This window comes from Macaca mulatta, chromosome 20 (genome assembly GCF_049350105.2).
Source record: "Macaca mulatta isolate MMU2019108-1 chromosome 20, T2T-MMU8v2.0, whole genome shotgun sequence".
Classification (NCBI taxonomy): domain Eukaryota; kingdom Metazoa; phylum Chordata; class Mammalia; order Primates; family Cercopithecidae; genus Macaca; species Macaca mulatta.
The window spans coordinates 52,010,860-52,038,559 of NC_133425.1; the positions used below are offsets into that span (position 1 = coordinate 52,010,860).

The window sequence follows — 27,700 nt, forward strand, 5'->3', positions numbered from 1 at the left end:
TGATTCCCATTGGAAACACAGTAAAGGAGGCATGCCGGGAATTGTAGTCCCCTCAGGAAAGTAGCGTCTTGATCAGTGTGGCGTGGTTCTGTACCTTGGGAGGAGATGAATGGGAAGCGGCCAGCGGAGCCTGGCCCAGCCCGGGTGGGAAAAAAGGGAAAGAAGGAGGTGATGGCGGAGTTTTCGGACGCTGTTATGGAAGAAACCTTGAAAAAGCAGGTGGCTGAGGCCTGGAGCCGCAGGACGCCGTTCAGTCACGGTAACCGGGTGCTCTCAGGGAGGGGCCGCCACGCGGGGATCTGGGGACCTCTGAAAAAGCCCTGGGACTCGCGCGCAGCCCTGGGTAGCGGGGCCGCCAGGGAAGACGCTCTTGGAGGACTTTGACCACCTTGTATCCTCCTGCCTCGGCTGCTGCTCCCTTTCACTCCAAATTCGGTTTGAATTTAGAAATGTGAGAAAAGGGAGAAATGGAGGCCGGAGAGTTTTGGGAAGCAGAGGGTATGCAAGTGATAGTTGCATTCTGGAGTCACAGATTACTGAGTTAGAATCCTCTCCCCTGATTGCGCGTCGCCGGGCAATGGAATTAACCTTATTGAACTTCAGTTGCTTCCTGAGTAAAATGGGATAGTTCATAGTATTTACGTCAGAAAGTCTGTGAATGGGAGCAATACACTAATGCTTGCAAGCTTCAGTAAATGTTTCCCTGAGTAAGGCCCAATACACATCTGGACAAATACGGGAGTAGCTGATGTCATTTCTCCTGCAAGGGCGTTGCTCGGCTGTCCCAGGAGAGTCTAGCCAGGGCATTTGTGGCGAGCTGCCAGCTCGGCTCCCTAGTGTACTCGTCTCTACGCGCCTGTAGTTTGACTCCATGTTGTATGAAAATAAACGCGCGTTGACCAAGGAAAGGAGCCTACGTTGAACGATTCCAGCCTCAGTTTTAAATATCACCTTATGTGTTCAGAGCTCTGCTTCATGCGCCAGGCATCCCCTTCTAGAGTTTGCCGTAATTTCTCTTTCGTTGTCAAGTGCTTTGAAGAGGTGAGTCCTGGGTAGGCTGGATGCCTATAGAAAACGATGGCGTAGTGTTAAAGTGCAGGCTCTGTTCTCTCAGTTTCTACATCTGTAGGATGGAGAGAGTGATAATGTCTCCCTCAGAGCTGTTGAAAAGATTAAATGAGATAATGGGCCTGGGACATGGTAGGTGGTGCTGATGATTACAGGATGGGGATCTAGCCAGCTGGAAGCAGTGGGTAAATGTTGGGGTAGAAATCAAGGAATTAGAGGCGGTTATGCCTGAATTGACCTGAATTTTTTTTTTTTTTTTTTTTTTAAGTACAGTAGGTAGTAAATGCCTCTGACAATAACTTAGGAAAAGAAAAAGCAGGGAAACTGTTGGCCAGTATTGCTACTCTCATTTAACATGCTACCCAAAGTTTGAGGGAAATGAATTAAGAATCTAAAATACATTCAATTCAATATGTAATCATTGAAACACATTTTTAAAAAAGAGTAGGAACCTTGATTTAGTGACATCACCCATCACTCATCTCAAGGACTGTGTTGTAACCATAGTATATTTAAAAAGTAGTATTTCATGGGTAAAGAAGAAAGGTCAGAGCTTATGATATTTTCCCCAAATCTTAGACTTTAAGTATTAGGTTCCCCAAAATTCATGACCATCCCCTTTCGTATTAGCGGTGCTGTGTTACTTGGGGGTCAAAAATACAAAAGGAAAAAAGCCATAGATAATATTTTCCTTCCAACAGAAGTCATTGTCATGGACATGGACCCTTTTCTTCACTGCGTGATCTCAAACTTCATCCAAAGCCAAGACTTCTTGGAAGGGCTTCAGAAGGAACTGATGAACTTGGACTTCCATGAGAAGTATAATGATTTATATAAGTTCCAGCAGGTATTTATTCCCCTGCCACATTAACTCTTCCAGCTCAGAAATTCACTGTCTCTGAAATCATTCAATACCTTTTGCCTTGAGGTTTTAGGATGGGTTTGCCTTGAAGGGTCCTTGCATTGACATTGTTAAGAGCATGCCTTCATTTAACCAAGCTTACTGAATGTTAACTATATGTTAAGTGCTGTAATTATTATATGGAAGCCTTAGACAGTGCCTGTCCTGTAAGACTTCAAAATCTAGTGTTTTAAGTGCAGGCTCTGTACTCTCAAAGACTTCTCAGTTTCCTCATCTGCAGCATGGGGAAAGTGATAATGTCTTCCCCAGGTACACAGATTTCTATGGGTCTCATGGCCTTGCCTCCTCTTGGATGTCTAGTAAGTGTCTGACTCTTGAGTCCAAAACTAAACTCCTGGTCTTCTCTAAATTTGCTCCACCTGCAGTTTCCCCATCACAGTTAATAGCAACTTGATCTTTCCAGTTGCTCAGGCCAGAAGTGATAATAGGGGTGAAGGTGATGGTGATAGAGATAGTGAAGAAACAAATTAAGCCGATGAGTGAATATGTATAAACAAAGGGATTAAGTACATGTGGGTAAGTGGTATGATGATGAAGAGAGTTGTACGTTGGGAGACAATTGCCATTTAAGATTTTGAGTTCGGGCTGGGTGCAGTGGTGCATGCCTGTAATCCCAGAACTTTTGAGAGGCCAAGGCGGGTAGATCACCTGAGGTCAGGAGTTCGAGACCAGGCTGGCCAACATGGTGAAACCCTGTCTCTACTAAAAATACAAAAATTTTCTGGGTGTGGTGGCACACACCTTTAATCCCAGCTACTTGGGAGGCTGAGGCAGGAGAATTGCTTGAACCCGGGAGGTGGAGGTTGTAGTGAGCCGAGATCACATCATTGCACTCCAGCCTAGGCAACAAGAGCAAAATTCCATCTTGAAATAAAATAAACTTTTGAGTTCATGTTTTTGTTTCAGGTGGCTTGCTATATTACAGTATGGTCTACATTGCAGTAGGGCAAAGAGTTAATATTCTTTTTTTTTTTTTTTTTTTTTTTTGGTGGACAGTTTAATTGGGCAGAAAAGACGATCTCTTTTTTGTTTTTTTTTTAAGGTTGGTTTTTCTACCCTGGAAGACACAGCCTAGTCTAGGTATAGAAATACAGGTCATTGGTTTCCCCAGTTTGGGGGTATATCTTTCAGTGCATGGAGGATGTCACTCTTAGAAATCCTTTGTAAACCTCAGGGACATCTGTGCTTCAAGTTGGGAAAAAAAAGAAAAAAAAAGACAAATGAAAAGGTGAAGATTTTTTTTTTTTTTTTTTTTTTTTGCATTTTCCCATTTTATTTTATCTGGGATAAGAGAGTAAGTAACGAATTTCTCTCTCTTATTCTTCTATGCTAGAGCTGATTGGTCAGATGGATATATCCTGACCTTCCCCAGATCTTTCTGTCTTTGGGCCTTATACACATGACTGAATTAACCAGGATAAATACATGAAAGATATGACTCTTAATAATTCAGAAAGCTGAAAACTAAACTGCTTTCCATGGTAAGGTTGCACAAAACCACAGTTGCCTGCTATCGTAATTATCACACACTTGGCCTCTTGTTGATTTAGGGCCATATGCATCTGATTACTAAAATTGAAACATCAAAATAGTTTTTACTTAATGCAATTTGGAAGATTAAAAATACTGGAAGAGGGCCCAGTACAGTGACTCACGCCTGTAATCCCAGCACTTTGGGAGGCCGAGGCAGGTGGATCACCTGAGGTTGGGAGTTCGAGACCAGCCTGACCAACATGAAGAAACCCCATCTCTACTAAAAATACAAAAAATACAGGGTGTGGTGGCATGCACCTGTAATCCCAGCTACTCAGGAGGCTGAGGCAGGAGAATCGCTTGAACCCGGGCGGTGGAGGTTGCAGTGAGCTGAGATCGCGCCACTGCACTCCAGCCTGGGTGACAAAGTGAGACTCCACCTCCAAAAAAAAAAAAAAGAAACAAAAACTGGAAGATAAAAGGCAAAATAATAAAAAGAGCCTTGGGTGATTGAAAAAAAAAGGAGCTGCCATTACTTTGGAAGTTTGGTGAAACTACTATGAATAATTTTTACTGTTAATCTCTGTTAGACAGGAACTCTTCACCCTGACAGTAGATGTAAAACCTGGTTTCATTCTCCTGCCCCTTTAATCCTCATCCATGCCCTTTTCTTTGCTTGTGGTATGAATTGACTTGATAATTGGGTCTCTGACATCTTCCAACTCCCACAACCAACTCTGTCATTAGGAGTTGCCCAATATTCTGTATTTTTTAAAGCAAGCATTATTGAGTGCATAATTTATGCCATGCTAAGTGCTTTATATTTATTCATTAAATCCTCAAAACAATCCCATTACTATACCTGTTTCACAGTTGAGGAAACTACATTAGTTTTTCTTTTTCTCTGGATCATTCCCTTCAACATAACAAAAAGAAAAAAAGCTGTTAGTTCTTATCATAAGAAAAAACAAAGTTCTTGACCTAATTTTCCCTTCTGCTACCACCCAATTGCTGTGCTTCTCTTGACAGCAGAATTTCTTATAAGAGTTGTCTGCACTGTGTCCAATTCCTCTCCTGTCAGTCTCTGGTAAGCCCATTTTAATCAGGCTTTTGCTTGTACTACTGCACTGAAACTACACTTGTCAAGGTCACCCATAACCTCCATGTTACTAAATCCGATAATCAGTTTTCAGTTCTTCCTTGGCTCATCAGCAGCATTTGACCTACTATATCACTGTTCTTCCTGGAGACATTTTTTTCACTTTACTTTCAAGTTACCATGCTCTCTTGGTTTCTCTTCTTCCTCAGTGGCCATTTCTTGTTAGCTTCCTTTGCTAGGTTTTCCTCTTCCACCTGACTTCTTAATGATAGAGTACTCTGCATCCTAATGCTTGGCCTCCTTCCCTAGGTACACAGATTTCTGTGGGTCTCATGGCTTTGCCTCCTCTTGGATATCTAATGAGTTTCTGACACTTAAGTTCAAAACTAAACTTCTGGTCTTCTCCCTCTAAATCTGCTCCACCTGCAGTTTTCCCCATCACAGTTAATAGCAGCTTGATCTTTCTGGGGGCTCAGGCCAAAAAGGAGGTCGTGCTTGATTCCTCTCTCACCTTATATCCAGTCCATCATGAAACTCTGCTATCTCCACCTTCAAAATACAGGCAATGGCCACATGACATTTTCTGTCAACAACAGATACAATAGTGGTCCCATAAAGTAACACCTATTTTTACTGTACCTTTTCTATATTTAGATATGTTTAAATACACAAATACTTCCTATTGTATTGCCTGTGGTATTCAGTAGAGTAACATGCCAGGTTGTTTGTAGCCTGGAAACAATAGGCTATACCATATAGCCTAGGTGTATAGTAAGTTCTACCATCTAGATTTATGTAAATGCACTCTATGATGTTGGAACAACAGTGAAATCACCTCACAACAAATTTCTTAGAGTGTAAATGACATGCCACTGTATATCCAGAGAAGCCCACTTCTTACTACTTTCACTGCCAAAGGCCAACACCAGGCTCAAGCTCTCTGTGTCTCCCAGGGATTATTCTATTAGTGTATCAACCATTTTCCCTTCTACTGTTGCCTGCTTAGACAGTCGCTGAAGTCATTGTATTTTTTTAAAATGTAAATGGGCCCAAGATAATTAAAAATGTGTTCCCATAAAAACTTGTACACAAATGTTCATAGCAGCTTTATAATTGCCAAAAAGTGGAAACAATTTAAGTAATGAATAAACAAAATGTGGCATACCCATAGAATGGAATACAACTCAGCCATTAAAAAGAATGACATACTGATACTACCACAACATGGATGAACCTTGAAAACATTAGGTTAAGTGGAAGAAGTCAGATGCAGAAGGCTATGTATTATATGATTCCATTTATGTGTAATGTCCAGAATAGGTAAGTGGTTGCCAGGAGCTGAGGGGAGGAGAGAAGAGGGAATGACTACCTAAATGGGCACAAGGGTTTCTTTTTGGAGTGCTAAAAAGTTCTGAAATTAGGAAGTGCTGATGATTGCCCAACATTGTGAATATACTAAAATCCAGTGAATTATACACTTTCAAGAAATTGAAATTATGTGGATTATTATGTGTTAGGCAGATATTATCTTTAAAATTGTTATTTCTCAAAAACTCCAATGACTCTGGTTTTTTTTTTTTTTTTTTTTTCTTTGCTTCAGGAATCATCAGGTGAAGCCTCTCATTTCTTTTCTTTTTTTTGTTTTTGAGGCGGAGTCTCGCTTTGTCGCCTAGGCTGCAGTGCAGTGGCCGATCTCAGTGCACTGCAAGCTCCGCCTCCTGGGTTTACACCATTCTCCTGCCTCAGCCTCCCAAGTAGCTGGGACTTCAGGCGCCCGCCACCTCGCCCGGCTAGCTTTTTGTATTTTTTAGTAGAGACGGGGTTTCACCGTGTTAGCCAGGATGGTCTCGATCTCCTGACCTCGTGATCCGCCCGTCTCGGCCTCCCAAAGTGCTGAGATTACAGGCTTGAGCCACCGCGCCCGGCTGCCTCTCATTTCTTTAAGTCAAAGCCAAAGTACTTAAAATGGCTTTAAGTCCCTTATTACTCTTTTTTTTTTTTTTTGGACGGAGTTTTGCTCTTGTTGCCCAGGCTGGAGTGCAATGGCGAGATCTCGGCTCACTGCAACTTCCGCCTCCAGGTTAAAATGATTCTCCTGCCTCAACCTCCTGAGTAGCTGGGATTACAGGCATGCGCCACTACGCCCAGCTAATTTTTGTATTTTTAGTAGGGACGGGGTTTCACCCTGTTGGTCGGGCTGGTCTCAAAGTCCTGACCCACCCACCTTGGCCTCCCAAAGTCCTGGGATTACAGGCGTGAGCCACGGCACCTAGCCCCACTATTGCCTTTTTGGCCTCATCTACTACTGCCCTCCCTCTCCATCTCTGCTCTTGCAATAGTTTGAATAGGCCAGGCATGCTTCATGCTCAGGGCCTTGAATGCTTTGTGCCTTGATATTCCCTTGCCACACTTTCCAGCCTCCTTCAAGTCTTTGTTTCACCTCCCTGAAGTCTACCTTGGCCAACCTATTTATAATTGCAAACCACCCTCCAGGCTGAGCACTCCCCATTCTTCTTTCCCTGGGTTTCTTTTTTTCCCTTAGGCACTTCTCACCATCTTTATACTAATCTGCTTTTTGTGTCTGTTGTCTATCTCCCTCAACAGGTGTAGAAAGTAGACTATAAAAACTTAAGTATTTGTTTAATGAATAAACCCAGAGAGTAATAACTTGGCAAGTCACAGACCCATCCAATGGAGGGCCCTGTATTAAACCTAAGCAGCCTGGCTTCAGAGTCGGGGCTCTTAATGACAATGCTAGGACCAGAACACTCACTAAACAGCTCTCCTTTGTGTGTCTCTTATGTGAAGGAAATCCCTTTTTTTCTCTCTTTTCATGATCAAGTCTGATGATTTGAAGAAGAGAAGAGAGCCTCACATCTCTGCTTTAAGGTAAACAATCATATTTGTTGGGTACTAAATATGTGCCAGGCAGAGTAGTAAGTGCTTTAAATGTTACAATATTGTGTATGTCATATAATTCTTGTTGACATTGTTAACCCACTTTGTAGAGGAGGAAGGAGACCAAGAAATTGAGTTTACATAGCTTAAAATTAAGGGAGCTAGCATACAAACCTAAGTCCGTCTGATTCCAAGACCCAAGTTCTGAGTGATAAAATGCTCAATCTTGTTAGTAATCAAGGAAACAGAAGTTAACACTGGAGATACCATTTTTCACACATTGGGTTGGTAAGTATTAAAAATAAAAACTCTAGTGTTGACAGATATAGATAGATACCTTTATACACTGCTGCAGTCTTTCTTAGAAGATGGTTTTATTTATTTATTTATTTTTTATTTTTGAGATGGAGTCTCGCTCTGTCGCCCAGGCTGGAGTGCAGTGGCCGGATCTCAGCTCACTGCAGGCTCCGCCTCCCGGGTTTATGCCATTCTCCTGCCTCAGCCTCCCGAGCAGCTGGGACTACAGGCGCCCGCCACCTCGCCCAGCTAGTTTTTTTTTTTTTTTAGTAGCGACGGGGTTTCACCGTGTTAGCCAGGATGGTCTCGATCTCCTGACCTCGTGATCCACCTGTCTCAGCCTCCCAAAGTGCTGGGATTACAGGCTTGAGCCACCGCGCCCGGCCAGAAGATGGTTTTAAAAGATGTATCAGAACCCTTACAAGTATGCATATCTTTTTGTAGAATAATTTCACTTATAAGAATTTATCCTGAGGGCCGGGTGCGGTGTCTCCCGCCTGTAATCCCAGCACTCTGGGAGGCCGAGGCGGGTAGATCACCTGAGGTCGGGAGTTCGAGACCAGCCTGACCAACATGGAGAAACCCCATCTCTACTAAAAACAAAATTAGCTGGGTATGGTGGCACACGCCTGTAATCCCAGCTACTCGGGAGGCTGAGGCAGGAGAATTGCTTGAACCCAGGAGGCAGAGGTTGGGCTGAGCCATTGCACTACAGCCTGGGCAACAACAGCGAGACTCCATCTCAAAAAAAAAAAAAAAAAAAAAAGGAATTATCCTGAGAAAATAAGGATATGCTCAAAGATTCCATACAAGATTATTTATTGTAATATTGTTTATAATATTGAAAAATTATATACAAATTTTATGGCCCATGGAGATTTAAACATAATAGTACAAAACATAAAGTGGAAACTCTACAACCATTAAATATGATACATACGAGTTTTGACACACGAATGTGGTAGTTATCTATTTTCTCAATTCTAAGAAACTTTTAACATTTTAACACCTCTGGGATCTAGTGTCTCACACAATCACTTTTGTGTCCTACTTTAATTGACAGCATTTTTTTTCTTAGTAATATATAAAATAATGATACTTAACACATTTTTGTCAAGAGAAAAAAAATAATACACACAATTTGATGCTTTGTTGTTTTTTCTGACCAGTGGATTCACATCACACGATCTTATTTTAAAAAGAGATACACACACCTACATTTGGGTGTCTGTGTGTACAAAGTAAAAGATTTGGAAAAATAGAGTATTTAACTCTTGCTAGTAGGAATACAGATTTTTTTAACAGTTTTTTGCTTACATGGGATTTTTTCCTAGTTTCTATAATAAGTATATGTTGCTTTGTAATAGCTGTTTTTCATCTATATGATACAAATTATTCTCATTATATATTTTTTTCTCTGCAATACTTCCATGTATTATAGGCAGCTTGCACAGTTTATTCTAAATCCTGAAGTATTGCTTGTGTGTTAACTGTAACACATTATGTTTCATATTTACTTAGATTTTTTTCCCCCTAAAGAAAGATTATCATGCATTAAGGCGTTATCTCCTTAGTTCACAACACCCCTCTGCTAAGCATTTCATGTGGGACTGAGTTACATTCCACACCGAAGGCTTACAGCCAGATGGTGAGCAAGCTGCAACTCCTTAATCATTACAGAGAGCTGATCTTTTTATTTCCCACTTGGGTTCTGTGAGTTCCTTCATGAATACAATTAACAAATGCTAACAATGACAGAAAATAAGCCCGACCTTGTGACACTTTCATAGTAGAGTAGAAGAGCTTTTTCTGGAATTTGTGAAAGCTGATGTTACCAGTAAAGGATTTAAGACTATTAGTTGCTTAAAGTATCACGACTTGAAGAAATACTTCTCACTCACATTATCTGAAGCCTGGTTCAGCAGTTTGCTATCCTGACCCATTTTATATGATTTGCAACTCTGCCTTTAAAAGTTATATGGACTGACTGAGCACAATTATTTTATGGAATGTTCTTTAAGCTTGTTCACAGCTGATAATGGAATTTTTTGGTTTGAGTAGTATATAATACAAAAAGGTATTTCATAATGAAACCTTAGAGATCAACCTGGAGATTTGATATTTAGTTATAAACAGGACAGTTCTATTTTATGGGAATTTCAGTTATGTGCATTTGGAGTAGGATGATCCAAAAAAATATTAAGTATCTTTGTAAGCGTAATTTGAACTAATGTAAATCTTTTAAAAATGTTTTTAATTCCTCAAGGTTAGTAATAATTCATAATTTCAAAGTTGATTGGTTGAGTGAGTTATAAATTGTGTTAAGAGATTTCTACATGGAGAGCCAGTTTAGCTGGTAAATGGAAGCGTTCACCATTTTCTATTGGTATCCTGTTAGCATCAGAACTTCTATGAAAAATTATACTCATTATTATGCATTTAATTCAACACTCATCATTATTGCCATTTAAAGTTGTTTTAATCTTCTAAAACAGTGCCACCCAAGTGTTCATTAAATGGTGGTACCAGTATTAGTGCTTGTGATTTATAATAAATGTATATTTGGTCTTGGTCTCTATTCCTGGCACAGACCTCTCTGACCTTCTGCAAGGGAAGAGGGGTTGGAGGTTGAGTCAGTCACCAATAGCCAGTCACCTAATCAATGATTCCTTCGTAATGAAGCCTCCATCAAAAACCCTAACCAAAGGAGTTCAGGATTGCTGAACCCATGGAAGTGCTGGGAGGGTGGTGTACCTGGGGAGGACATGGTGTGGAAACTCCACACCCCTTCCGCATACCTCACCCTATACGTCCCTTCTGTCTGACTGTTTCTCAGTTGTATCCTTTTATAATAAACTGGTAATCTAGTAAACAAACTTATTCTGAGTTCTGTGAGCTATTCTAGCAAATTATCAAACCTAAGGAGGCAGTAATGTGAACCTCCAGTTTATAACTGTTTGGTTAGAAGCATATGGGTCACAACTTGAACTTGTAATCAGTATCTGAAGTGGGGTTGGGGGAGGGGGCACACTGGGGGCAGTCTCATGGGACTAAGCCCTTAACCTTTATTAACCCCTGGTAGAAAGTGTCAGAATTGAATTGAATTTTAAGACACTCAGCTGGTGTCAGAGAATTGGACAGTGTAGGGGGATAAGTCCACACATTTGGCATTGGAAGTGAAGTAAAGTGTGTAAAGAAAAACAGTTGAGGCCAGGTGCAGTGGTTCACGCCTGTAATCCCAGCACTTTCGGAGGCAGAGCCATGCGGATCACTTGAGGTCAGGAGTTGGAGACCAGCCTGGCCAACATGGGCAAAACCCCATCTCTACTAAAAATATAAAAATTAGCCAGGCGTGGTGGTGCACGCCTGTAGTCCCAGCTACTCGGGAGACTGAGGCAGGAAAATCGCTTGAACCCAGGAGGCAGAGGTTGCAATGAGCCGAGATCATACCACTGTACCCCAACCTGGGCAACAGAGCAGGACTCTATCTCAAAAAAAAAAAAGAAGAAGAAAGAAAAGAAAATATAAACAGTTGAGCTTTCCATTTTAGTGCTGAAAAACTTGTCTGAAAACCAGTAACTTGGACTAGAACATTGGTGTGATGGGTTGTTATGACAAAGGCCAAACTGCTGCCTTGATAGGGCATACTTTAAATTTAGGAGAAAGAAAATACTGAGAAAACATGAACCATTAGAACAAAAACTAACAAAAACAATGTAGATAGAGATTTACATTTATTTTTCTGGGAACATTAGACTTAAACTATGCAAATTTGAACTGAGAAACATTTCTCAGAATGTCTCAGATGTGATCTGAGAATGGATCTCTTGAATACAATGTGATCTCCAGGAAAGAAAAGTTGTGGCCTAGATCCAAATCGTTGTGGCCTAGATCCCACACTGTGGCATAACAAATTATCTTTTGTTTACATTTCTAGGAAAATTCTGTTTGAAGATTTCCGGTCCTGGCTTTCTGATATTTCTAAAATTGACCTGGAATCAACCATTGACATGTCCTGTGCTAAATATGAATTCACCGGTAAGGAAGATAAAGACCTGGTGTCTATAAGATTTAAAGGCTTTAATTCAACATGAATGGAGAGATGGTATCTGTGCACCAAAACATTCAACTGAATGTCCCTGCAAAGCATCCGGATCTTCCTGATAAAGACCCAGTTCATAGACAGAAATACCTACCTTATTGGAAGGCATAAGCAGTGGTTGTCTTTCAGAATATGATGAAAGCTACTGACCATATTTTCAGCAAAATCCCCATGACATACATACACACCAACTGTACATAAAATATCAAGAAATTCAGAGTGATATATAAACTCTATTCTTAGACTTCCTAAGGAACAACCATCTCCTTCAATGCTATTTTCCCTTCTCTTTTTTATTTTGAAGGCAATAAGTGAAAGCATTCTTAAAGGAAAAAAAAAATCAATATTGTAGGTATATAGTGTAAAACCATGATAGCCTTCTTCACCTTCTCCCTGCTCCCTCTTCTCTTCAGAGGTACCCATTGTCACCAGTTTGGGGTGCATCCTTCCATTTCCCTTTCTGAGCATATAAATGTTTTTTTTTTTTTTTTTTTTTGGATACAAGCTTGGTTTTTCACCCAGAAGGAAAAGGTTTTTTTCTTTTTTAAATTTTACTAAATAAAATAATCATTTGAGTGTGCTCTCATACACTGTCCTGGAAGTATAGATGGCTCACAACTTTTAGAGGATGACTTGGTGATACATAGGATCATAGGATATCTTCATTTACTGCCATGTTTTCTTTTTTGTTTTGTTTTTTGTTTTTTTCGTTTGTTGGTTTGTTTTGAGACAGAGTCTCCCTCTGTCACCCAGGCTGAAGTACAGTGGCACGATCTCAGCCCACTGCATCCTCCACCTCCCGGGTTCAAGTGATTCTCCTGCCTCAGCCTCCTACGTAGCTGGGATTACAGGCATATGCCACAACGCCTGGCTAATTTTTGTATTTTTAGTAGAGATGGGAGTTCTACCAGTTGACTAGGCTGGTCTTGAACTCCTGACCTCAAGTGATCCACCTGCCTTGCCCTCCCAAAGTACTGGGATTACATGTGTGAGCCACCATACCCAGCCAGTATCTTTTTTTTTTTTTTTTTTACTTTGAAGTAATTTCAGACTTGCAGAAAAGTGGCAAGCATAGTACAAATAATTTATTTTTTCCTGTTTTACTTGAGAGTAAGTTGTTGGCATGATGTTCTATGACCCCTGAATACTTCAGTAATTTCTACAAGGACATTCTCCTACATGATAATCATAAACCATCAGAATCAGGAAATTAATGTTGATGCCTTATTCAACATCAATGGATTATCTAATCCCCAGGCTCCATGCAGGCTTCATTATTTGGTCCTTTATAGCAAAAAGACCCAGTCCAGGATTGCATGTTGCATTTAGTTATAATATTGTCTCTCCAGCGTCCCTCAATCTAGAACAGCCCTTCCATCTTTCCTGGACTTTCATGATCTTTATGCTTTAGAAGACTTACAGATGAGTTATTTTGGAAAACTTTCCTCGGTTTGGGATTGTCTGGTGTTTTCTCATGATTAGATTCAGGCCATATGTTTTTGGCAGGATTACACAATTGATACTGTGTTCTCACTGTATCAGGTGGTGCATGGTTTCAGTGTGTCACATGATTAGTGATATTAACTGTGATCACTTGATTAACGTGGTGGCTGACATCAGGTTTTTCCACTGTTCTTTTTCTCTATCGGTATGTATTTTGTGGGGAGATACTTTAAGATTATGTAAATATCCCATTTCTCATCAAATTTTGATTTGCTTATTTTAGCATTCTCTGATGTTTCTTGCTAAATTATTACCATGAAGGTTGCCAGATGGTGATTTTATAACAATAATTTCTCTACATTTATTGTCATTCCACTCTAGAGAAGACATTTCTCCTGATATATTTATTCATTCATTTGTTTATATTGGTATGGATTTATGGATTGCTATTTGTGTAATGAGCATGTTATCAGTTACTGTCATTATATTGATGCTCATACTGTCCCTGATTTATCAAGGAGAACCCCTTCAAACTGACTTCTGTGTCCTTTTGCTATGTCCCCATCATTCTTTTTTTTTTTTTTCTTACTTTCTGCAAAACAAGATTTTCCATGCCAAGGTCCTAGAATGACCTGGAGTTGGCCATTCTTCCAAAGAATCCTGGTTCTTTTTAGTGAAGAATGATACTTAACAATCAAGATCTGGACTCTTAAGTGTCTTTGCTATTAGGGTGTCACTGCTCCCAGACCCTTTCAGTGTGAAGAAGTGGTGAATATCTGTATGCATGTACATACACACATGGATGCACACACATACATTTACATTTGGAGTGTATTTCTTTTTTTTTTTTTTTTTTTAGACTGGGTCTCGCTCTGTTGCCCAGGCTGGAATACAGTGGTGTGATCTTGGCTCACTGCAACCTCTGCCTCCCGGGTTCAAGCGATTCTCCTACCTCAGCCTCCTGAGTAGCTGGGATTGCAGGCATGTACTACCATGCCCTGCTAATTTTTGCATTTTTAGTAGAGATGGGGTTTTGCCATGTTGGCCAAGCTGGTCTCCAACCCCTGACCTCAGATGATCCACCTGCCTTGGCCTCCCAAAGTGCTGGGATCACAGGCGTGAGCCACCAGCATGCCCGGCCTATATTTCTATATACAGATCTATAAAACTATAGATATAGGAAACTGAATTCACGTCGATTCTTCAAGTTCCAATTGAACACCACAGGATTCATTCTAGATTTCTGCATTTCCATATTTGTAACTCCATTCTTGAGCAGTGAAAAACCTGGCTCCCATTATCTTCAATGTATTTATTCATTTATTGCAACAATTCCTCCACGTGTAATTGGTTGCAGTTCACCATAGCCTTCCCTCCCTCTCAGCCTGCACAGATGCCTATCTTGCTAGCCCCACGACATGGCTTTTAGAAGTTTCCCTCATGAAATTAATGGGAACAAGTGCAAAAGATCCATGTACAATAATGTTCATTAAATTAGTCTTTATAATAGCTAAGAAACAGAAACAACTTAATTAACAATAGGAAATCTATTAAAGGGGGGAAGGAGGTAAGTTCATAATCCATATAGTGGAATAACTACAGCCATTAAAAGTGATGCCAAGTGTGTATATTGACAGGGAAAGATACTTGCCATGTAATTTAAAAAGCAGGCCACAGATAGCCACTGCTGGATGCTACTCTTTTAAAAAAGTAAATACATATATGCAGGAAAAATACTGGAAGATTATATGTAAAAATATTGTTCATGGTTATATCTGGATCTATCTAATTATGTGCTCTTTAGAGTTTTTAGAATTTTCTGTATTGACTTATTTGTTTACTTATAAAAGAGGAGAATTGTCATTTTAAAGCTGGAAGACCTTTAAAGCTGGAGCGGACATTACAGTTGAATGTCAGATGGACTGATATTAAATGCACAGTCAGGTGTCAGCTGGTCACTGTCTGCAGGGATCTAAGGTGTGCATTAAACTATTGCAGATGCCCTGCTGTGCCATGATGATGAGCTGGAAGGGCGCCGGATCGCCTTCATCCTATACCTGGTTCCTCCCTGGGACAGGAGCCTGGGTGGTACCCTGGACCTGTACAGCATTGATGGTAAGATAAGTATAAGTGCATGCACTTCACCACCAGTGGCCACTTCTGAGTTAAAGCTGAGTTGATTCAGTATCATGTTCTTATCTACAATGTCTGTACTCCTCAAAGGAAGTGGAAGCTATTTATTATAGTGACTACCTCAAGGGGAATAAATGCCAGCCCTGACAACCACCTCTTTAAGTTAGATTTGAAAATGACTCCAGAGATCAATTAGAATCCATTTAAGATGAGAAACAGTCAGACTGAGCTTCTGAATACTGATTGTGGAAGGGTAGAGTACATACAAAGCTGCTTGTGGCTATGAATCTGCCAGGACCAGTCCATTTGACAGAAAGTCAAGGTTTTTTTGAATGTCTAGCACCAGAAGTTGACTCCAGGAAACTTTGAGAACTTATTCCAGCCCTTCTCAATAATAGATGGATGGTGTAGTAAGAACAGATGCCACGTAGTCAGACTTGCAAGTATGAGTGAAACAGATGGAAAGGGCAGTATTTCAGGGTCTGAAGGGCACATCAAGATGCCCTCAGAAGTTTGGAAATTGTCAAGAGTAAAATGAGGCAGCCTGGAGGTGGTTAATGGTAATGAACCACATTTATGGATGTGTTCTCTCCTGGTGCAGAACACTTTCAGCCGAAGCAGATTGTCAAGTCTCTTATCCCTTCGTGGAACAAACTGATTTTCTTTGAAGTATCTCCTGTGTCCTTTCACCAGGTAAAGATTGTAAGCCACAAATAGAGTACCAAGGATTATGCTTTTTAATCACCCATTATCCAAACATGACAGCTTCCTGTTAGACTTGTTATCCGATGTTGTTTTAATGCTTAACATGGAGGACCCTGAAATTAATGTGCATTGGCAGTAATCCCCCTTATTCTTCGTGTTGATGTGCTCCTGGGCTTGTCCTTTCAGGTGTCTGAAGTCCTGTCTGAAGAAAAGTCACGTTTGTCTATAAGTGGCTGGTTTCATGGTCCATCGTTGACTAGGCCTCCCAACTACTTTGAACCCCCCATACCTCGGAGCCCTCATATCCCACAAGATGTAAGAAGAATTGCTGATATCCTTACCTTAGGAGTTATAGCATATCATTTGTTTCTCCGATTTTAAAATTAGCTGTTCCTTTTAATGAAACTGTACCTTGAGCTTGCCCCGTCCCTTTCCACTTCTCTTTTTTTCTTTTTTTTTTTTTTTTTTTGAGACAGAGTCTTGCTCCATTGCCCAGGCTGGAGTACAGTGGTGCGATCTTGGCTCACTATAACCTCCACCTCCTAGGTTCAAGCGATTCTCCTGCCTCAACCTCCTGAGTAGCTGGGATTACAGGCGCCCACCACCATGCCTGGCTAATTTTCGTATTTTTAGTAGAAACAGGGTTTCACCATGTTGGCCAGGCTGATCTCGAACTCCTGACCTCAAATGATCCACCCACCTTGGCCTCCCAACGTGCTGGGATTACAGGTGTGAGCCACCGCACCGGGCCTCCACTTTTCTTAAGTAAACTTTTGATAGTGTCTTTCTTTTTTTTTTTTTTTTTTTTTTTTTTGAGACGGAGTCTTGCTCTGTCACCCAGGCTGGAGTGCAGTGGCCGGATCTCAGCTCACTGCAAGCTCCTCCTCTTGGGTACAAGCCATTCTCCTGCCTCAGCCTCCCGAGTAGCTGGGACTACAGGTACCCGCCACTTCGCCCGGCTAGTTTTTTGTATTTTTTAGTAGAGACGGGATTTCACCGTGTTAGCCGGGATGGTCTCGATCTCCTGACCTCGTGATCCGCCCGTCTCGGCCTCCCAAAGTGCTGGGATTCCAGGCTTGAGCCACCGCGCCCGGCCTGATAGTGTCTTTCTCAAGCAGAGTTTCCCAGTACTTTAATAGGAGAAACTTATGAAGTGAGGATTTGCATGTATTTTATTAGTGTGAAATGATGTAAGAGCAAAAGCAATAGGAATTATTAACTCACATTTTGCATCTGCTGCCTTTTCATAAGCATGAGATTTTGTATGATTGGATCAACCCTACTTATCTGGACATGGATTACCAAGTTCAAATTCAAGAAGAGTTTGAAGAAAGTTCTGAAATTCTCCTGAAGGAGTTTCTTAAGGTAGGTAGGCTTAGCGTATGTTGTTCTGAATATTTTGTTTGGCATGCAGTTTTGCTTCCTGAATGGGTGCATAGGCATCACTGGGGAGTTTTTGTTTTGTTCCTGATTAGAATGTTTATGTCATTCCCGTCTTCAAATGAAATACAGAAATGATGATAACACTAACAGTATCAGCGGTGTGCTTAGTGGGTTAAGAATCCCTTGGGTATTCCTCAGTTCTCTAGAGTCTTAAACACACACACACACACACACACACACACACACACACACACAAGCTTCTACCCTGAAAAGGAGTTGTGTGTAGTTACCTTTCTATTCATCTAATATGGTGCTTCTTATTACTTTTAAAAATAGATTACTAATAGAGCAATATCTGTTGATGAACGTTTGACAGTGATGAGGCAGCTTGTTATAGTAGAAAGAGATTAGAAATCAGAAGACTGGCTGGGCGCAGTGACTCACGCTGTAAACCCGAGGTGGGCAGATCATCTGAGGTCAGGAGTTTAAGACCAGCCTGGCCAACATTGTGATACCCCATCTCTACTAAAAAAAAAAAAAAAAAATTAGCCGGGCATGGTGGCATGTACCTGTAATCCCAGCTACTCAGAACACTGAGACAGGAGAATCACTTGAACCTAGGAGGCAGAGGTTGCAGTGAGCTGAGATTGTGCCATTGCACTCCAGCCTGGGTGATGGAGCAAGACTCCGTCTCAAAAGAAAAAAAAAGAAAAGAAATCAGAAGACCTATTCTCATGCCCTGGCTCTGGTTTTACTAACCTGGGCAGATCACTAAATCACTCTGGGTATTTATTTTGTCTTCAGTTAAACTGGGATTCATACCTGCCTTGTCTTTCTCACAGAGTTGTTGTGAAGGCCAATAAGATAACTTTTGCTGGCATGGCACTTTACAGTGGGTCCCATGGAACCATGGTCCCAAGAGCTATTCCTCCAAGAAAAAAGGTTGAGAGACTCTACATCCTGTCTCTCTCTAGGAATTTTATAGCTGACATTAGCATATTAAGATTTTGAGAAGTATTATAGTAAATAAACTGAATACCCTATTCAATTGAGTTTACCTAAACCATGCTATGGGATCTTTCCTTTTTCACACATTTATAACGGATAGGACTGCTTGGGAAACTGCATTAAACAAATAAATGGAAAGCCTCTTGTGGAGAATATTTTAATAGATTAACCAGCTTCCTTGTGTCGTACTTAACTTTCTGAATTTAAAATGGTTATTAAATTAGGGGCCTAGAGAATCTGAATTGTTATACAGAGATTGTCATGGTAATGACCTTGATTGTAATGCAGTTTAATTTTTTTATCCTCACAACATCTTGTGAATTGTATTATGGTCTGTATTATGATCCTCATTTTATAAACGCAGCAGTTTGGGAGGTTGAGCAGATTGACGTAAGGTATATAACTACTTAAGAGAATGAGCCACAGTGGCACTCAGATCTCTTGACTAAAGCAAGCCGATGATGTATCCAGTCTTCACCCTGGCTTTACCACAGCAGGAGTAGGGGATCTTGTATGAAAGGAGTGAGAGTCGGCCAGGCGCAGTGGCTCTGGCCAACTCCCAACACTTTGGGAATCCAAAGGCGATGGATCACCTGAGGGTCGGGAGTTCGAGACCAGCCTGACCAACATGGAGAAACCCCATCTCTACTAAAAATATAAAATTAGCCAGGCGTGGTGGTGCATGCCTGTAATCCCAGCTACTTGGGAGGCTGAGGCAGGAGAATCGCGTGAACCCAGGAGGTGGAGGTTGTGGTGGGCCGAGATCACGCCATTGCCCTCCAGCCTGGGCAACAAGAGCGAAACTCTGTCTCAAAAAAAAAAAAAAAAGAAAAGAAAAGAAAGGAATGACAATCAACTGCGCCTTTTAGGAATTAGCCAGATTGGTGTTTGGCAGAGCTGCTGTACCTGCCAAACCAGTGTGGGGTAATAGGGAGATCTGCTGACTGCTGCTTTATCTGCTCATTTTCTAGCCTGAGAAATTCGCAAAAGTCTGTGAGGCCTTGGAGCATGGAGATGTGGAATGGAGTAGCCGAGGTCCCCCTAACAAAAGGTAGAACCCGTCATCTGAGATATTTGCTTCTACATTCAGCACCTATAACTTTTTTTTATAACTAGTAAAATGACAAAAAGCCTAAAGGAAAAATACACTGAGGTGATGACAGGCAATTCATGAAAGAAAGTCAAATAACCAACAGGAAAAAATATACAATCATGCACCAAAGCTCACACCCAATAATAGGACACTTGCCCTAATGATGTTTTGTTCTCAGGGACATCCAGTAGCAGGATGTCCTAACCAAATCCTAAGAAAATCTCACTATTGTAATAACTTGTGCTTTAGTAAGCTGTGCCAAGATTTAGGAAGAGAGGTACAAAGCTAATGATCAGCTTTTATCCCATGAGTCATTTTACATCTGTGGCTCTGCTGAACAACTTGACATTGCTGTTTTTCAGGTTTTATGAGAAAGCTGAGGAGAGTAAGCTTCCTGAGATATTGAAGGAGTGCATGAAGTTATTTCGCTCTGAGGCACTATTCTTGCTGCTCTCCAACTTCACAGGCCTGAAGCTTCATTTCTTGGCCCCTTCGGAAGAAGAGATGAATGACAAAAAAGAGGAAGAAGCCGCTGATAGCACTGAAGAAGGGACTAGCCATAGTCCTCCTGAGCCAGAGAATAATCAGACAGCCATCAGCAACAACAGCCAACAGAACAATGACCAGACAGACCCAGAGCCAGAGGAAAATGAAACAAAGAAAGGTAAGCTGTTGTTAGGATTTGTCCTCACTTACCATTAACCATTCACCATTCAAACATGTATTCATTCAACAAACATTTACTGAGCATCTACTGTGCCCTAAGCCCTATTTCGGGAGCTGAAGAACAAAACAGACAAGGTCTGTGGTCTTTGGGAGCTTACATTCTGGTAGAAGAAGACAGAGATTAAATATATATACAAACAACAAGAAAACGTCAAGTAATGATAAGTGCTATGCAAAACATTGTAATAGGGTTATATGACAAGAAATGACTGAGTAGGCCGGGCACCGTGGCTCACGCCTATAATCCCAGCACTTTAGGAGGCCGAGGCAGGCGGATCACCTGAGGCCAGGAGTTCGAGACCAGCCTGACCAACATGGCAAAACCCCGTCTCTACTAAAAATACAAAAAAAAAAAAAATTAGCCAGGCATAGTGGTGAACGCCTGTAATCCAAGCTACTCAGGAGGCTGCGGTGGAAGAATCACTTGAACCGGGGAGGAGGAGATTGCAGTGAGTCGAGATTGCACCATTGCACTCCAGCCTGAGCAACAGAGACTACAACTCAAAAAAAAAAAAAAAAAAAAAAAAAGAACGAAAGAAAAGAAAAAGAAATGACTGAGTAGCCTCTTAAATAGGTGATCTAGAAAAGCCTCTCTGAGGAGTGCCATTTAAACTCAGATCTGAATGTAACAGCCTAAGAAAACTTGCTTGAATTTGGACAAACAAGTAGAAGGAAATTATTACAAGTAGAAGTTTAATCATCTGCAACCAATATGGAGAAGAGAGAAATACAAGAAATTTAAGAGGTAACACTCCTGTGAAAATACTGGCACCATTAACCAAGTAGCGACAAATTCAGCTTAGATGTTTCAGCACTTATTACTATGTCAGATGAGAATATCTGTCACCCAGTTTACCATTCCCTGCTTCCACTCAGATTTCTTGAAAACCCTGTGCAGTTAGGAGAGCAAAGACAAGGGGTGGATACTTGGGGAAACAAAATCAGTGGTTTGAGATGCTAACTGAAAGCAACATAACTCATTCTGTGGCCTTCCAAAACCGACTGACCAGTCACTTTGGCCACTGCAGATATTTAGAAAAACCAGACCCAGGTGGCTTTTTCTGTGCTATTTTAATACACAAGGTAGCCTTTCTTTGAAAGATTAGTTTTCCGTGTTAATTGATACTGGCATTTATGCCCAGACCCTAAGAGGAACCAGACTCAGTATCCATGGAGTCTTAGTCTCAAAGGGATTTTTTAAAAACTTTATCCACTTCTGTTTGATTTTGTTTTGTTTTTTGAGACAGGGTCTTGCACTGTCACCCAGGCTGGAGTGCAGTGGCGCAGTCACAGCTCACTGCAGCCTTGACCTGGGCTAAAGCGATCCTCCTGCCTCAGTAATCCCAGGTAGCTGGGATCACAGGCATGTGCCACCACACCCAGCTAATTTTCTTGATTTTTTTTTTTTTTTTTTTTTGTAAAGATGGGATCTTGCCATGTTGCCCAGACTGGTCTCGAACCCCTAGACTCAAGTAATCCTCCCATCTTGTCCTGCCAAAGTGCAGGGATTATGAGCGTGAGCCATCACACCTGGCCAAAACTTGTCCAGCTCTATTCCTTTTTTGGTTTCATTTTTATGGGAACCTGCAACTTAGGATAAAATCTATATGGGCAGCCAAAAGATGCTTTATTCCATTGTTGAGCATCTACTGTATACAAGAGGCCTTGGGCCAAAGCAGAGTAGGGAATACAAAAGTGAATGAGAAACGTCACTGATTACAAAGTTTACCATCTTGAATAGAAGCTATAAATCTTGGCAAAAACTATCAAATTGCTGGGCATATGATAGCAGTGCTAAACATTGGCATAGATGGGGCACATCTAGTGAGATAACATTACAGACCTGATAACTTTAAGATGTTTTTAAAAAACTAACACGTCAATTTCAGAATGTTTAGAAAACAAGCAAAAGGAAAATAATCATCTATAAGTGGCTATATTAGCATTTGGAATATATCCTTTCACTGTTTTTTTTTTTTTTGCTATGTAGACATATACATGTATGCACATATGGGGGGTATATTTTTACACATGTATTTTTAATGTAATAAATAATGATTATTGATATAATGATATTAATGATATGATTTTAATATAATAAACAGAACATATATATTGTTCTGTAATCTTTTTTCCACATAATAGTTCATAAACCTCTTTCTCATCCTTTTACATCCTTTATAACGATAGAACAGGTTTATACACCCTCCTCACTTAGGAAACCCTTCCACCAAAGCAGTTTTTTGGATTTTTGTTTGTTTGTTTGTTTGAGATGGAGTCTTGCAACAGCCAGGCTGGAGTGCAGTGGTGTGATCTCGGCTCACTGCAACCTCCGCCTTCCAGGTTCAAGCAATTCTGCCTCAGCCTCCCGAGTAGCTGGGACTATAGGTGTGTACCACCACGCCCAGCTGATTTTTTGTATTTTTAGTAGAGGTGGGGTTTCACCATGTTAACCAGAATGGTCTCAATCTCCTGGCCTCCCAAAGTGCTGGGATTACAGGAGTGAGCCACCACGCCCTGCCCACCAAAGCAGTTTTACATGTATCTGCTTTCCAACATAGCATTTCTAGATTTTATTTCAAGAATGTATGCCACAACTGAAAGTTTTGAAAAACACTGTTCTCTAGTATAATTTTTAATGCCTGCAATCTATTGGATCAGATGACCTTAACCAGTCCTGTGTTGAGCATTTAGATTTTTTCCAGTTCTTCACTGTCATAACAAACGATGCAACCATTGTGTCTTCAGAATGCTTCTCAGAAGTATGGTGATACATCAAAGACTGCTCAAAATTTTAAGGCAGTTGCCAAATTGCCCTCCCCAAAACTTGTGTCAGTCTGCACTCTCACCAGCATTGTACATGATGATGATTTCATTCTTCCTAGCAAACTTGTATTTTCTTTTCCAACTTGCTTATTCTTTAGGTGAAAATGGCATTTGCCTATCATTGACTAATGGTGCATGGTTGTATATTTTTCCCTTTTTTGGTTACTTGATTTTTTTTCATGAGTTGCCTGTCATTACCTCAGTGTATTTTCCTTTGGGATTTTTGTCATTTTATCAGTTATTAAAAAAAAAAAAGTTACATATAGGAGTATTAACCTTTTTTTTTTTCTGAGGTAGAATCTTGCTCTGTCACCCAGGCTGGAGTACAGTGGCGTGATACCAGCTCACTGCAACCTCTGCTTCCCAGGTTCAAGCGATTCTTATGCCTCAGCCTCCTAAGTAGCTGGGATTACAGGCACACGCCACCATGCCCAGCTATTATTTTCGTATTTTTTAGTAGAAACGGGGTTTTGCCATATTGGCCAGGCTGGTCTTGAACTCCTGACCTCAGGTGATCTGCCTGCCTCAGAGGAGTATTAACCTTCTGTTTAACAGGTTGTAATAGTTTATTTTTTAATTTTGTTCAGCATGGTTTAAATTTTATAAAATATTTTAGTAATCAGGTCTATCTTTGCCTTTCCTGGTTTCTACTTTAGGTAATAACATGCTGAGAAATCGCTAAGGTTAGATAAAATAATAATCATGGTTTTTATATATATATATATTTTTTGCAACTAGACTTCTTTTCCATCTGAAATTTATTATTATAGAGAGAAATCAAACTTCAACTTTTTTTTTTTTTGTGAGATGGAGTTTTGCTCTTGTTGCCCAGGCTGGAGTGCAATGGCACAATTTCAGCTCACCACAACCTCAGCCTCCTGGGTTCAAGCAATCCTCCTGCCTTAGCCTCCCGGGTAGCTGGGATTACAGGCATGCACCACCACGCCTGGCTAATTTTATATTTGTAGTAGAGTCAGGTTTTCTCCATGTTGGTCAGGCTGGTCTCGAACTTCTGACCTCAGGTGATCCGCCTGCCTCGGCCTCCCAAAGTGCTGGGATTACAGACATAAGCCACCGTGCCCAGCCCAAAATTCAACTTTTTTACCCCAAAATAGAGCTGGTAATTTCTGACAATCTTTTATAAGGCTGGATTGGTAGAATAGCACTTCAATCAAAGGTTTGAAAGGAATGGTTTCCCCGTATTGCTGTATCATTCCTAATTATCATTCCCTTACAATCTAACAGTTCTATCAAGGTTATTTTTTAAAATTGCTCATCCTTCTTTTTTCTTCCTTCTTAGAATCAAGTGTCCCCACATGCCAAGGGGAACTGAGGCGTTGGAAGACTGGTCACTACACTTTAATTCATGACCATAGCAAGGCTGAATTTGCCCTAGACTTAATTCTCTACTGTGGCTGTGAAGGTAAGAGAGTGGAAAGCAAGCAGTGAATTATTCCCCATAGGAGGGGCAGTCTCTTCTGAGGGACCCTTTCCAGCTGAACCAATTCATAAGTAATTTGCCTAGTTCAGAATCTCAGATCACGGGATCTCAAAGTCGAAGGGATTTTAGGGGTCATGAGTTCCAGTCTCCCAGTTCAAAATAGGATTTATATCTGTGACTAGGGAATGGGGAGATGGACCATGCCATAATTTTCCCTTAAGTGTGCTCCCAGATCTATAGATTTTATGTAATTGCCTTTCTGGGAAAATATTTAGCATTTAATTCTCTCTTAATTTTCTTATTCAAAGTTTTTTGAAATAAGTCTGCATTTCAGTTCAACTGTCTCAGGAAATTAGGCATTTAGGGGAAGGGAATCCATGACAAACTAGATGATAATAAGTTCAAGCTCATAAGTCATAGAACCAGTTACTGCTGAACTCCCAGATTGCCCACTGTTAAGCAGCATGGGGTCAGTGATTTAAACAGATGATGCAACTCTTGCAATGAGGGCTTTCTGAATGCTATTTGTTTTTCTCTTGTAAGGCTGGGAGCCAGAATATGGTGGTTTTACTTCTTACATTGCCAAAGGTGAAGATGAAGAGGTAAGTTTCTTCTGATAGCAAACTATCCTTTTTAGTTATTCAGAATGCTTTCATTTTTCAAAGACCCAATTTTTATGACCTTTTACCAATATCTTTAGCTAATAAATCTGTTGGTCTGCCAGGCAATGGTTCTAATTTCTAGTAGAAAATACTCAACATGGAATAAAGATGCTAAAGGATACTCAGTAAGTATTTATTTTACCCTCCTGAGAAATTCCAAATTAAGAGCCTTGTGCATTGCCACAAATCTTACAATGTATAAGAAATAAATATAATAGGTAAGTACCTTTCTAGTTATATGCTGGAATAGGGCTTGTTGGAAAATGGCTTGACAGCCACCCCTAGTAAAGGTTCATTCAGAGGACCCCTCTATCCCCAGATTAAGTGCTTGGTATGGAAACCATCTGTTCCATGATTAATCATCCAAGAGTTGAGAATAAGTTCTATGTTCTGATGTGTCATTGTATTTTTCTTTTTCAGCTGCTAACAGTGAATCCAGAAAACAATTCTTTGGCATTGGTCTACAGAGATAGAGAGACTCTGAAATTTGTCAAGCATATTAACCACCGAAGCCTGGAACAAAAGAAAACCTTCCCAAACAGAACAGGTTTCTGGGACTTTTCATTCATATATTATGAATGACAGCACTGGACAAAGCTGAACAAAAATGTGACCCTTCGTCAGTACTGGGAAGTCTGGAAGAGCTAAGCATGGAGTCAAGGAGAGCTACATGGTAGCTTGCCTGACAGTGTTCTTAAAACTGGTTGTCTTTTACTAGGACTCATAATGACTGTCCTCAACCAAGACCTTGAGCTTGGAGCTACATACTTATCTCTTGATTTAAAAAAAAAAAAAAAAAAAAAAAGTTGGCTTTTTTAAAACATTGAGTCCTTCTTTTTCCATATTGGCTTCTTCAGTGAATTTTTAACTTCAATCTTTTTTTTTATTGAGGTAAAATATTTATAACATAAAATTGACCAGCTTACCCATTTTTAAATATGCAATTCAGTGGATTAAGTACATTCCCCTTGTCCAGCCATCACCATCATCCATCACCAGAACTTTTCCATCTTCCCAAATTCTGTGCCCATTGAACAATAACTCCCCACCCCCCTTCCCCTAGCAACAGCCATACTTTTTGTCTCTGTCATCAACTTCACTACTCATATTTCTCATATAAGTGGAATCATTCAGTATTTGTCCTTTTGTAACTGGTTTCACTTAGCATAAAGTCTTTATGATTCATCCATGTTTCCAGCGTTTCGGTTTTTTTAGAAAAACTCGTAAGTTATTGCAGCCAGGCATGGTGGCTCATGCCTGTGATCCCAGCACTTTGGGAGGCCAAGGCAGGCGGATCACCTGAGGTCGGGAGTTCAAGACCAGCCTGACCAACATGAAGAAATCCCGTCTCTACTAAAAATACAAAATTAGCTGGGGTTGGTGGCACATTCCTGTAATGCCAGCGACTCAGAAGACTGGGGCAGGAGAATTGCTTGAACCCAGGAGGCAGAGGTTGCAGTGAGCCAAGATTGTGCCATTACACTCCAGCCTGGGCAACAAGAGTGAAACTCTGCCTCAAAAAAAAGAAGGGAAAAAAAAATGATTGCAGATTTTGTTCTTCTCAATCATGCTGGTTTAGAAAATTACAGAGCCTTACATCCTGATCATGCTGGGCCTTAGAATTCTGACACAGTGAGTCATCACATTTCCTCCCACTGCCTGTGGCCTTGTTCCACCATGACTCTCACAGGACAGTGTAGGCTTAGACAATGTGTAGTATTACTCCTTTGGAAAGGGTCTGGCCTACCATCACATGCCCCAAGAAACTTCTGGTTGGTAAAGAAGATAGGCTGCTTATTGCCATGTGTAGTCACTTCCAAGTGCCCACTGCCTTTCCATCCTGGAGTTTTGCTCTGTCGCCCAGGCTGGAGTGCATTCGCGCGATCTCCGCTCACTGCAAGCTCCGCCGCCTCCCGGGTTCACGCCATTCTCCTGCCTCAGCCTCCCTAGAAGCTGGGACTACAGGCGCCCGCCACCATGCCCGGCTAATTTTTTTGTATTTTTAGTAGAGACGGGGTTTCACCGTGTTCACCAGGATGGTCTCCATCTCCTGACCTCGTGATCCACCCGCCTCAGCCTCCCAAAGTGCTGGGATTACAGGCGTGAGCCACCGCGCCCTGCCTGCTTTTTATTTTAAGAGATGGAATGCTAAAAAGCCACATCAGAATGCCAAGAGGCTGTGCATCTTGTTAATTTTTTTCTTGAACTGTTCCAGGGAGTTATATCATAATTACCTATGTGTGGTATGCATGGGTGGATGAAAGATGCTGTTCTCATTCCATCCCAACACAGTCTCCTTCCTTTCTCTTTTTTACATTTATTTTTAGCTTTTGCAGTAGCATTTAGTGTGGGTTTTACTAATTAATAGAAAAAGCACTGGGCCTTTAAACTTCTTAACCACTCTTCTCTTTCATCTCCTAA

General features: G+C 40.9%; 1 protein-coding gene across 7 annotated transcripts; it reads left to right on the top strand.

Annotated features, from left to right (window-relative positions):
• Positions 1-16: 16 nt before the first annotated feature.
• Positions 17-26,464, top strand: OGFOD1 (2-oxoglutarate and iron dependent oxygenase domain containing 1). 7 transcript variants are annotated; one of them, XM_077986066.1, is made up of 13 exons: positions 17-60; positions 1,770-1,915; positions 7,371-7,451; positions 11,695-11,795; positions 15,301-15,417; positions 16,037-16,128; positions 16,327-16,455; positions 17,392-17,505; positions 19,503-19,582; positions 19,987-20,288; positions 24,477-24,599; positions 25,161-25,219; positions 25,700-26,464. In XM_077986066.1, exons 2-13 carry the CDS (start codon positions 1,881-1,883, stop codon positions 25,859-25,861), a joined length of 1,395 nt encoding a protein of 464 aa, XP_077842192.1. In that variant the 5' UTR covers positions 17-60; positions 1,770-1,880; the 3' UTR covers positions 25,862-26,464. The 7 variants fall into 7 exon arrangements, 6 of the variants coding, with proteins under 6 accessions (XP_077842192.1, XP_077842191.1, XP_077842193.1 ...); XM_077986065.1 differs by having other exon boundaries at positions 7,405-7,451; XM_077986067.1 differs by having other exon boundaries at positions 1,770-1,887; positions 7,405-7,451.
• The last annotated feature ends 1,236 nt before the right edge of the window (positions 26,465-27,700 follow it).

Bases quoted from the DNA above. Each gene is read 5' to 3' on its own strand.
- OGFOD1 (XM_028841321.2), top strand. From the start codon at position 106: ATGAATGGGAAGCGGCCAGCGGAGCCTGGCCCAGCCCGGGTGGGAAAA. The intron at 24,600-25,160 runs GTAAGAGAGTGG...TTCTCTTGTAAG, and splicing joins TCTCTACTGTGGCTGTGAAG to GCTGGGAGCCAGAATATGGT. The intron at 25,220-25,699 runs GTAAGTTTCTTC...TTTCTTTTTCAG, and splicing joins CCAAAGGTGAAGATGAAGAG to CTGCTAACAGTGAATCCAGA.